A 12,701-nucleotide genomic window follows, 5' to 3' on the forward strand; every position below is an offset into this window, starting at 1 on the left:
AACAAACCTGCGCCAATTACACCCATGTGATCAATGAACTTATTAACCCTGCACATCTTTGAAACGAGGAAACCAGACCACCTGGAGGAAACCCATACAGTCACCAGGAGAACATATAAACTCCTTACAGACAATGGCAAAATTGAACACAGATCATTGGCTCTGTAATAGCTAACCACTAGACTACCATGTTTGTGGCAAATAAATAAAATTGCAAATGGTGAAATCTGAAGCAAAGCCAGGAATACTGGAAGGTAAAGAGAATGCAGTCAGTGTTTTGGGTCAGTGACCCTTCAGGTTGTTCTTGATGTACAAACTGTTTTTGGAAATTTTGATGATAACAGAGAAAGTTTATGCTCCTTCAAGAGGCTTGTCATTTGTAAAATCTGAGGTGATAAAAAGGTCATACTGTTGAGTCTATGTGAAGTTTAATCATGGTGGATATGGTTTTGTTTCACCAGAGCACAAAGTTATCATCGTTGGGCTGGATAATGCAGGGAAAACGACCATCCTTTATCAGTTGTGAGTACTGTCAAGCATTTATCCTTCTCTCAGTAGCCACTTTATCTCTGTATGCTCTAAAATAGGATATTATCACTTGTCTGCAAATAGATTCCAATGGAGTATCTCTGGGCCCACATGCATAAACTTGTTAAAGTTTCATGCTAGACAGGGTTTGGTGTACTCTACTAAAAAAATTCAAGAGCAATATGTATTTAGTGCCAGAAACCATATAACCATATAACAATTACAGCATGGAAACAGGCCATCTCGGCCCTTCTAGTCCGTGCCGAACGCTTACTCTCACCTAGTCCCACCAACCTGCACTCGGCCCATAACCCTCCATTCCTTTCATGTCCATATACCTATCCAATTTTACTTTAAATGACAATACTGAACCTGCCTCTACCACTTCTACTGGAAGCTCATTCCACACAGCTACCACTCTCTGAGTAAAGAAATTCCCCCTCATGTTACCCTTAAACTTTTTGCCCCCAAAGTCTCAACTCATGTCCTCTTATTTGAATCTCCCCTAGTCTCAATAGAAAAAGCCTATCCACGTCAACTCTATCTATCCCCCTTGTAATTTTAAATACCTCTATCAACTCCCCCCTCAACCTTCTACGCTCCAAAGAATAAAGACCTAACTTGTTCAACCTTTCCCTGTAACTTAGGAGCTGAAACCCAGCTAACGTTCTAGTAAATCTTCTCTGTACTCTCTCTATTTTGTTGACATCTTTCCTATAATTTGGTGACCAGAACTATACACAATACTCCAAATTCGGCCTTACCAATGCCTTGTACGATTTTAACATTATATCCCAAATCCTATACTCAATTCCCTGATTTATAAAGGCCAACATACCAAAAGCTTTCTTCACCACCCTATCCACATGAGATTCCACCTTCAGGGAACTATGCACCATTATTCTTAGATCACTCTGTTCTACTACATTCTTCAATGCCCTACCATTTACCATGTATGTCCTATTTGGATTATTCCTACCAAAATGTAGCACCTCACACTTATCAGCATTAAACTCCATCTGCCATCGTTCAGCCCACTCTTCTAACTGGCCTAAATCTCTCTGCAAGCTTTGAAAACCTACTTCATTATCCACAACACCACCTACCTTAGTATCATCTGCATACTTACTAATCCAATTTACCACCCCATCATCCAGATCATTAATGTATATGACAAACAACATTGGACCCAGTACAGATCCCCGAGGCACACCACTAGTCACTGGCTTCCAACCTGACAAACAGTTATCCACCACTACTCTCTGGCATCTCCCATCCAGCCACTGTTGAATCCATTTTACTACTTCAATATTAATACCTAACGATTGAACCTTCTTAACTAACCTTCCGTGTGGAACCTTGTCAAAGGCCTTATTGAAGTCCTTATAGACAACATCCACTGCTTTACCCTCGTCAATTTTCCTAGTAACCTCTTCAAAAAAATTCAATAAGATTTGTCAAACATGACCTTCCACGCACAAATCCATGTTGACTGTTCCTAATCGGACCCTGTCTATCCAGATATTTATATATACCATCTCTAAGAATACTTTCCATTAATTTACCCACCACTGATGTCAAACTAACAGGCCTATAATTGCTAGGTTTACTCTTAGAACCCTTTTTAAACAATGGAACCACATAAACAGGAACCGCCAATCCTCTGGCACCATCCCTGTTTCTAATGACATTTGAAATATTTCTGTCAGAATCCCTGCTATTTCTACACTAACCTGCCTCAAGGTCCTAGGGAATATCCCATCAGGACCCGGAGATTTATCCACTTTTATATTCCTTAAAAGTGCCAGTACTTCCTCCTCTTCAATCGTAGTAGTTTCCATAACTTCCCTACTTGTTTCCCTTACTTTACACAATTCAATATCCTTCTCCTTAGTAAATACCGAAGAAAAGAAATTGTTCAAAATCTCCCCCATCTCTTTTGGCTGCACATGTAGCTGTCCACTCTGATTCTCTAAGGGACCAATTTTATCCCTCACTATCCTTTTGCTATTAATATAACTGTAGAAACCATTTGGATTTATTTTCACCCTACTTGCCAAAGCAACGTTGTATCTTTTAGCTTTTCTAATTTCTTTCTTTAAGACTCTTCTTACATTCTTTATATTCCTCGAGCATCTCATTTACTCCATGCTGCCTATATTTATTGTAGATATTTATCTTTTTCTGAACCAAGTTTCTAATATCCCTTGAAAACCATGGCTCTCTCAAACTTTAAACCTTTCCTTTCAACCTAATAGGAACGTAAAGATTCTGTACCCTCAAAATTTCACCTTTAAATGACTGCCATTTCTCTATTACATCCTTCCCATAAAACAAATTGTCCCAATTCACTCCTCCTAAATCCTTTTGGATCTCCTCAAAGTTAGCCTTTCTCCAATCAAAGATCTCAACCCTGGGTCCAGATTATCCTTCTCCACAATTATATTGAAACTAATGGCCCGAAGTGCTCCCCAACACATACCTCCGTCACCTGACCTATCTCATTCCCTAACAGAAGATCCAACACTGCCCCTTCTCTAGTCAGTACCTCTATGTATTGCTGCAAAAAACTATCCTGCACACATTTTACAAACTCCAAACCATCCATCCTATTTACAGTATGGGCTTCCCAGTCTATGTGTGGAAAATTAAAATCTCCCACAATCACAACCCTGTGCTTACTACAAATATCTGCTATCTCCTTGCAAATTTGCTCCTCCAATTCTCGCTCCCCATTAGGTGGTCTATAATACACCCCTATAAGTGTTACTACACCTTTCCCATTCCTCAATTTCACCCAAATAGTCTCCCTAGACGAGCCCTCTAATCTATCCTGCCAGAGCACCTCCGTAATATTTTCTGTGACAAGCAATGCAACACCTCCCCCTCTTGCCCCTCCGATTCTATCACACCTGAAGCAACGAAATCCAGGAATATTTAGTTGCCAGTCACACCCCTCCTGCAACCATGTTTCACTAATAGCTACAACATCATATTTCCAGGTATCAATCCATGCTCTAAGCTCATCCACCTTTCTTAGAATGCTACTAGCATTAAAATAAATGCATTTAAGAAATTCTCCACCTCTTCCTCTCTGTTTATCTCTAACAGTACAAAGAATTTTGCTGTCTTTTTCTTCCTTCTCCCATACATCTGTTCCTACACTCTGGTTCCCCTCCCCCCTCGTATCTAGTTTAAATCCACTGGAGCCTCTCTAGCAAACCTACCTGCAAGAATATTTGTCCCCCTCCAGTTCAGATGTAAACCATCTCGCCGGAACAGGTCCCACCTTCCCCGGAAAACTGCCCAATTATCTATAAATCTGAAGCCCTCCCTCCTGCACCATGTCTTCAGCCACGTGTTGATCTGCACTATTTTACTATTTCTAAACCCACCTGCACGTAGCACTGGTAGCAATCCTGAGATTGCTATCCTGGAGGTCCTGTTCTTTAACTTGGCATCTAGCTCCCTAAACTCACCTTTCAGGACCTCCTCACTCTTCCTACCCACGTCATTTGTCCCTACATGGACCACGACATCCGGCTGCTCACCCTCCCTCTTGAGAATACTGAGAACGCGATCCGAGATATCGCGGACCTTGGCACCTGGGAGGCAACTGACCATCCGGGATTCTCGATCTCTTCCACAGAACCCCCTGTCTGTCCCCCTATTGAATCCCCTATCACTACTGCTCTCCTCTTTTCCCTCCTTCCTTCCCTCCCTCTTCTGAGCTGAGGGTCCAGTCTCGGTGCCAGAGACGCAAGCACTGCAACTTGTCCCTGGTAGGTCATCCCCACCAACAGTATCCAAAACGGTATACTTATTGTTGATGGGCACGGCCACAGGAGTGCTCTGCTCTTCCTGTCTATTTCCCTTCCCTCTCCTGACAGTCACCCAACTACCTGTCTCCTGACTCCTAGGGGTGACTATCTCCCTGAAACTCCTGTCTATTTCTGCCTCTGCCTCCCAAATGATCCGAAGTTCATCCAGATCCAGCTCCAGTTCCCTAACACGGTTTGTCAGGAGCTGCAGCTGGATGCACCTTTTGCAGGTGTAGTCATCAGGGACAATAGTGCTCGCCCTGACTTCCCACATACTGCAAATGGTGCACTCAACTGCCCTAATTGCTGCCTCCATTACCTACTCCTAAACTAATTAGGTTAATTAAAGGAGCTTACCCGGCCTTACCTCACTTGGAGTGAAGCTCGTACTCAGCCTCTGCTTGCTATTTAAATTCTCCCTCTGCCTCACGGGCCAACTTTCACGCGCTTGTGCAGTTGTGCCCCGTTCAAACCTCGCCTCTGCCTGATTGAGCCAAAGCCGACCCACTCTGTCTCAGTCCACTCTGACGATGGCCACTGTATATGGCGGTCTTTCTTTTTAAACCTTTGGCGCGCTACGTCACGCGCCTGCGCAGTCTAGCTTCTTTGCCATGGTCAGTTTTTTTTTAAAAAACAGCTTCTCTCTGAGGTTCTTTTACCTCTTCCCTCTCCGCCTCTTGCTGCGATTTAAATAACCGTTGAAAACTTCCTCTCCTTTTTAAACCTTTGGCGCACTACGTCACGGGCCTGTGCAGTCTAGCCTCTTTGCCGCGATCAGTTTAAAAGAAAAACAGCTTCTCTCCGAGCTTCTTTTACCTCTTCCCTCTCCACCTCTTGCTGCGATTTAAAAACCAGGGTTTTATTTTTCTGAAATGTGATATTTTGAATTCATAAGTTCTTTCAGTGTGCCAAACTTGGTTCATCCAGACTATATTGTGGCCTTTGAGTGCTGTATGTTATTTTCAGGAACTGGATTTAAGTATTTCAGCTGCAAAACATTACAATGTATCTGTATTCACAAGCACGTCTATGTCAGGATCTTGTTTTTATAGAGGCAACATCATTTAACACAGAATAGGCCTTCAACCCACATGCCTGTGACCTTTCTGCCCATCTATACTATCATATTGGCCACATTAGATCTGTCTTTCTGCTCCTTGACTGTTTAAGTGTCAGTCAAGATGTCTCAAACGTGGACTCCACTCCACTGGCAGTGAGTTCCAGATGTCAACCACTGTTTTCTATATACAGAATCATTTCCCTTAAATCCCCTTTCCTCTCACCTTAAACCAATGATTGTGTTTTTGCTAGCCCTACCATGACTATCTCAAAGAATGGCCTGGCAAGCTACTTCTGTATCTTGCCATATGAACCCTGTGATCCATGAGGTCATGAAGAGTGGGACTTGACTAAATGATTGAACAAGAAACCATGACTATCTCTACTTGTATTTTTCAATATCTTCCAGAATCTTTCATAGTTATGTTCTCAAAGATTATGGCCATTTTTTTAAATGCCTGGTCCTAATTACCATAACCCAAATCATATAACACTACAGCACAGAAACAGACCCTTTGGCCCATCTAGTCCATGCTGAAATGTTATTCTGCTTAGTATTATCGACCTATACCTGCACCATAGCCCTTGATACCCTTCCTATCCATGTACTTATCTAAATTTCTCTTAAATCTTGAAATCAAACCTGCACTTCTGGCAGCTCATTCTATATAGAAGTTCTGCATTGTAGCTGAAAGTGGCACAGTATGGTTAAAACTCTTTCTGTCACTGGAGATCAATAGTGACCAGACTGATCAGTGAAGCGTTTTACTGTTTACTCCTCTGTTTGACTTGGATAATGCTTGTAACATTCAAATGTTGACATGATAGATTTTTAAGTGATTTTATGGGATCTATTAATTTACACTTAAGTGTTTGTATTTTGAAAGTTTACATTCAGCTGAGTGCCTGGAGTGTGTGCGGTATATGGCCATTTTCCTAGTTGTTTGGGAGCTGAAATCAAAATCTGAAAATGTTTCAAGTACTCAATAGGTCAGGCAACATCTGAAGAGAGAAAATTAGTCAAAGTTTACAGTTGATAACCTTTCATCGGAACACGTCAATCTGATCTGTTGTCTGGCTAGTTTTCTCCCCAGATGCCATCTAACATGGATATTTCTGACATTTTTCTGTATTTCATTACAGGAAAGGTTAAACATGTACATTTCATTTTTAATAGCTAATAATTTTGGTCCTTCATCTAGTTGCCTAGTTTATAACTTCACTACAGTTTGATGTATCACTGCAGACTTGTCACATTTACTCGGATCTTCCTGTAAGGTTATTTGGGTTATTGATTGAGTTTTAGGTCCACGTGAAGGATTAAATTGCTTTTTTATTTTTGCTCTTGTGAGTGAAATAGTCCCAGAATTTCCTGACTGACCATTAAGGTATAATTCTTCAGTAGCACTGGCATTCATAAAGAATTTTAGTACCAGTTACTACTGCACTGCCAGACAATCAATTTATAATGATTTGCTCCGGTATTCTGTAATCCCAAGGGTGATCCATTCTCTACAACTGAATTTTAGTTCCTCATGTATTTTGAGAAACAGTGTAAATGGTCTGCAAATCTAATTGCCTTTGTGATTCCCTCACAGCCTGATGAATGAGGTGGTTCATACGTCACCCACAATCGGTAGCAATGTGGAAGAAATAGTTGTAAAGAACACTCATTTTTTAATGTGGGACATTGGTGGACAGGACATGCTGCGTTCAACATGGAGTACGTACTACACAAACACAGAGGTATGCAAACACTGTGGATGTGGGTCCAAAGTGGAGTATTTATAAGAAACTGGTTAGATCCCATTCTGCTTCAGAAATGAAAGCTCCATGGTAGGAGACCAGGTAGATTAACCAAAATGATGCTAGTTAAATCAAGAAGACTGGTTTACATAGAGTAAATTTGCATTGGAAAAGCAAAAGATTAGATTGGCTTTATTTGCCACGTGTACATTAAAACAGACAGACATACTTTATTGATCCCGAGGGAAATTGGGTTTCGTTACAGCCGCACCAACCAAGAATAGTGTAGAAATATAGCAATATAAAACCATAAATAATTAAATAATAATAAGTTAATCATGCCAAGTGGAATTAAGTCCAGGACCAGCCTATTGGCTCAGGGTGTCTGACACTCTGAGGGAAGAGTTGTAAAGTTTGATGGCCACAGGCAGGAATTGACTTCCTATGACGCTCAGTGTTACATCTCGGTGGAATGAGTCTCTGGCTGAATGTGCCTAACCAGTACATTAGGGTGTAGTATCAGTGTAATATCACAGTTTGAGGATGTGCTGGGGAAATCTTAATTGTGGTATATTGATGGTTAAAGAATTTGAAAATAGAAGTTTGGCCTTAATCAAACTGTTGGCTAGAGAGCAGCTCATGACTGTTCCACGTCTGTCCTTGTGCCAGGTTGGGTTACAGTTATAGGCAATTGATACTCTTCACAGGAGAATCCAATGGATAACCTGCATTATATGGAAAGCCTGAACAACAGCATGATGCTCAAGTTGCTGAATAACCTCAGGCACCTCTTCCACTCTCCCCCCCCCCCCCCCCCCCAACCAGTAACCTAATCATTCTTTTACCAGCTCTGCAGTTCCACCCCTTCCTTACCTGCTCAGGGAAGGAGGATAGGATATAGATTGTTTTGGTCCTTGGGTTTACTTACTTGCCTACTATGGAGGATTTGAATGTTCAAAGCTCAAAGTAAATTTATGAGATTTGTTTTCTTGCAGACATTCATAGTAGAACAAAGTAGTACAGTAGAATCAATGAAAATTGCACCCAAAGATTGACAAACAACCAATGTGCAAAATAAAACAAATTCTACAAATGCAGCTAACAATAATACATAAATAAGTGAATTAATTTATTTAGAGAGCACTTTCATTCAGATGATGTACCGTAGTTCAAGTGCTTTACAGTGGGATAAAGTGCAAACTTGAAAATAAAATGAAAAATAAACATTAAAAGTCTTCACTGAGTCTGCATCCCTTAGAGCTTTAGGTATCAAATTCCACAGTTTAGGAGCGTAGTTCAAAACAGCTGTCCTGACAATTATCTTTTGAGGGAAATAGTTTAAATTTAAACAACAGGCAGAAGAAGACCTAAGGTTTATAAAACAAAAGTGACTCTGATGTACTATGGTCCTAGACCACTACGAACTTAAAAACAAGAAAGAGGACTTTAAAATCAATTGTAAAAATACAGGATAACACTGAGAATAGGAGTTGTAGAGTCCTTGAAAGTAAGTCTATAGGTTATGGAGTCAGTTCAGAGTTGGAGTGAAGCTATCCACACTGGCTCAGGAGGCTATCACAAACGAGAAAATCTGCAGATGCTGAAAAACCAAGCAACACACCTGGTCCATTTCCGACACCTCCCTCCCTTTTCTCGATCTCTGTCATCTATTAATGTCTAGTATAAAGCCACGGACTCTCACGGCTACCTGGACTATACCTCTTCCCACCCTGTTACTTGTAAAAATGGCATCCCCTTCTCTCAATTCCACCTTCTCCACTGCATCTGCACTCAGGATGAGGCTTTTCATTCCAGAACAAAAGAGATGTCCTTTTTCAAAGAAAGGGGCTTCCTCTGCCATGAACGCTGCCCTCGACTGCATCTATAGAACATAGAATAGTACCCTCAAGCCCAGCCTCCCATATAACCCCCCCACCTTAAATTCCTCCATATACCTGTCTAGTAGTCTCAAACTTCACTAGTGTATCTGCCTCCACCACTGACTCAGGCAGTGCATTCCACGCACCAACCACTCTCTGAGTAAAAAAACCTTCCTCTGATATCCTCCTTGAACTTCCCTCCCCTTACCTTAAAGCCATGTCCTCTTGTACTGAGCAGTGGCGCCCTGGGGAAGAGGCGCTGGCTGTCCACTCTATCTGTTCCTCTTAATATATTGTACACCTCTATCATGTCTCCTCTCATCCTCCTTCTCTCCAAAGAGTAAAGCCCTAGCTCCCTTAATCTCTGATCATAATCCATACTCTCTAAACCAGGCAGCATCCTGGTAAATCTCCTCTGTACCCTTTCCAATGCTTCCATATCCTATAGTGAGGCGACCAGAACTGGACACAGTACTCCAAGTGTGGCCTAACTAGAGTTTTATAGAGCTGTATCATTACATCACGTCTCTTAAACTCTATCCCTCGACTTATGAAAGCTAACAACCCATAAGCTTTCTTAACTACCCTATCTACCTGTGAGGCAACTTTCAGGGATCTGTGGACATGTACCCCCAGATCCCTCTGCTCCTCCACACTATCAAGTATCCTGCCATTTACTTTATACTCTGCCTTGGAGTTTGTCCTTCCAAAGTGTACCACCTCACACTTCTCCGTGTTGAACTCCATCTGCCACTTCTCAGCCCACTTCTGCATCCTATCAATGTCTCTCTGCAATCTTTGACAATCCTCTACACTATCTACAACACCACCAACCTCTGTGTCGTCTGCAAACTTGCCAACCCACCCTTCTACCCCCATATCCAGGTCGTTAATAAAAATCAGGAAAAGCAGAGGTCCCAGAACAGATCCTTGTGGGACACGACTAGTCACAACCCTCTAATCTGAATGTACTCCCTCCACCACGACCCTCTGCCTTCTGCAGGCAAGCCAGTTCTGAATCCACCTGGCCAAACTTCCCTGGATCCCCTGCCTTCTGACTTTCTGAATAAGCCTACTGTGTGGAACCTTGTCAAATGCCTTACTAAAATCCATGTAGATCGCATCCACTGCACTACCTTCATCTATATGCCTGGTCAGCACCTCAAAGAACTCTATCAGGCTTGTTAGACACGATCTGTCCTTCACAAAGCCATGGTGACTGTCCCTGATCAGACCATGATTCTCTAAATGTCCATAGATCCTATCTCTAAGAATCTTTTCTAACAGCTTTCCCACCACAGCCGTAAGGCTCACTAGTCTATAATTACCTGGACTATCCCTACTACCTTTTTTGAACAAGGGGACAACATTCGCCTCCCTCCAATCCTCTGGTATCATTCCCGTGGACAACGAGGACATAAAGATCCTAGCCAGAGGCTCAGCAATCTCTTCCCTTGCCTCATGGGGCAGCCTGGGGAATATTCTGTCAGGCTCCAGGGACTTATCCGTCCTAACGTATTTTAACAACTCAACACCACCTCTCTCTTAATATCAACATGCTCCAGAACATCAACCTCACTCATATTGTCCTCACCATCATCAAGTTCCCTCTCATTGGTGAATACTGAAGAGAAGTATTCATTGAGGACCTTGCTCACTTCCACAGCCTCCAGGCACATCTTCTCACTTTTATCTCTAATCAGTCCTACCTTCACTCCTGTCATTCTTTTGTTCTTCACATAATTGAAGAATGCCTTGGGGTTTTCCTTTACCCTACTTGCCAAGACCTTCTCATGCCCCCTTCTTGCTCTTCTCAGCCCCTTCTTAAGCTCCTTTCTTGCTACCCTATATTCCTCAATAGACCCATCTGATCCTTGCTTCCTAAACCTCATGTATGCTGCCTTCTTCCACCTGACTAGATTTTCCACTTCACTTGTCACCCATGGTTCCTTCACCCTACCATTCTTCATCTTCCTCACCGGGACAAATTTATCCCTAACATCCTGCAAGAGATCCCCAAACATCGACCACATGTCCATAGTACATTTCCCTGCAAAAACATCATCCCAATTCACACCCGCAAGTTCTAGCCTTATAGCCTCATATTTTGCCCTTCCTCAATTAAAAATTTTCCTGTCCTCTCTGATTCTATCCTTTTCCATGATCATGCTAAAGGCCAGGGAGCAGTGATCCCTGTCCCCCAGATGCTCATCCACTGACAGATCTGTGACCTGACTGGGTTCGTTACCTAATACTAGATCTAGTACGGCATTCCCCCTAGTCGGCCTGTCAACGTACTGTGACAGGAATACATCCTGGAAACACTTAACAAACTCTGCCCCATCTAAACCATTGGAACTAATCAGGTGCCAATCAATATTAGGGAAGATAAAGTCACCCATGATAACAACCCTGTTACTTTTGCACCTTTCCAAAATCTGCCTCCCAATCTGCTCCTCGATATCTCTGCTGATACCAGGGGGCCTATAGAATAACCCCAGTAGAGTAACTGCTCCCTTCCTGTTCCTGACTTCTACTCATACTGACTCAAAAGAGGATCCTGCTACATTACCCACCCTTTCTGTAGCTGTACTATTATCCCTGACCAGTAATGCCACCCCCTCCTCCCCTTTCCCCCCTCTCTATCCGTTTTAAAGCACTGAAATCCAGGAATATTGAGAATCCATTCCTGCTCTGGTGCCAGCCAAGTCTCTGTAATGGCCACTACATCATAATTCCATGTAGCTCTTCTATTTCGTGCACGTCTGCTCTTTCCCCATCCTCCCACCACCCTACCAAGGATAGGGTTTCTCTTGTCCTCATCTACTACCCCCACCAGCCTCCGCATCCAGCACATAATTCTCTGGATTTCTGCCATCTCCAATGAGATTCCACCACCAAGCTCATCTCCACTCCCCACCCCACCCCCCACCACTTCCTGCATTCCGCAGGGATTGCTCCCTGCACGCCTTCCTTGACCATTTGTCCCTCACAACTGAACTCCCCCCCCCCCCCCCCCCCACTTACTGCTTTCCTCAGGGGTCATTCCCTACACAACTCCATTGTCTATTCGTCCCTCCTGGCACTTATCCTTGCAAGTGGAGCAAGTACTGCACCTGCCCCTCCACCACCTCCCTCACTACCAGTCAGGGCCCTAAACAGTCCTTCCAGGTGAGGCAGCACTTCACCTGTGAGACTGTTGGGGTCATTTACTGTGTTCACTGCTCCTGGTGTGGCCTCCTGTATATCGGAGAGACTTGGTGTAGATTGGGAGACTGATCTACTGTCAGCCTGAAGAAACAGGATCTCCCAGTGGCCACCACTTCAATTCCACGTCTCATTCCCATTCTGACATGTCTATCCATGGCCTCCTCTACTGTCAAGATGAAGCCACACTCAGGTTGGAAGAACAACGCCTTATATTCCGTCTGGGTAGCCTTCAACCTGATGGCATGAACATTGATTTCTCAAACTTCTGGTAATGCCCTGCGAGCCCCCCCCCCCCCCCCCCCAACCATTCTCCATTCTCTTTTCCTTCTCTCACGTTATTTCCTTGCCTGCCATCGCTTCCCTCTGGTGCTCTTCCCCCTTTTCTTTCTTCCCTGACCTTCTGTCCTCTCCTATCAGATTCCCCCTTCTCCAGCCCTGTATCTCTCGCCAATGAACT

At 43.2% G+C, this 12,701-nt stretch overlaps 1 protein-coding gene across 2 annotated transcripts in view; it reads left to right on the forward strand.

The window, feature by feature from the left end:
* The window catches only part of arl5c (ADP-ribosylation factor-like 5C), a 66,485-nt gene that overhangs the window by 27,443 nt on the left and 26,341 nt on the right, over positions 1-12,701 (forward strand). For both annotated transcript variants that reach the window (XM_073071739.1, XM_073071740.1), the window contains exons 2-3: positions 462-522; positions 7,007-7,154. In XM_073071739.1, coding sequence (XP_072927840.1) covers positions 462-522; positions 7,007-7,154 — 209 coding nt within the window. The remainder of the gene's footprint in view (positions 1-461; positions 523-7,006; positions 7,155-12,701) is intronic.

Source organism: Hemitrygon akajei, chromosome 18 (genome assembly GCF_048418815.1).
Source record: "Hemitrygon akajei chromosome 18, sHemAka1.3, whole genome shotgun sequence".
Lineage (NCBI taxonomy): Eukaryota > Metazoa > Chordata > Chondrichthyes > Myliobatiformes > Dasyatidae > Hemitrygon > Hemitrygon akajei.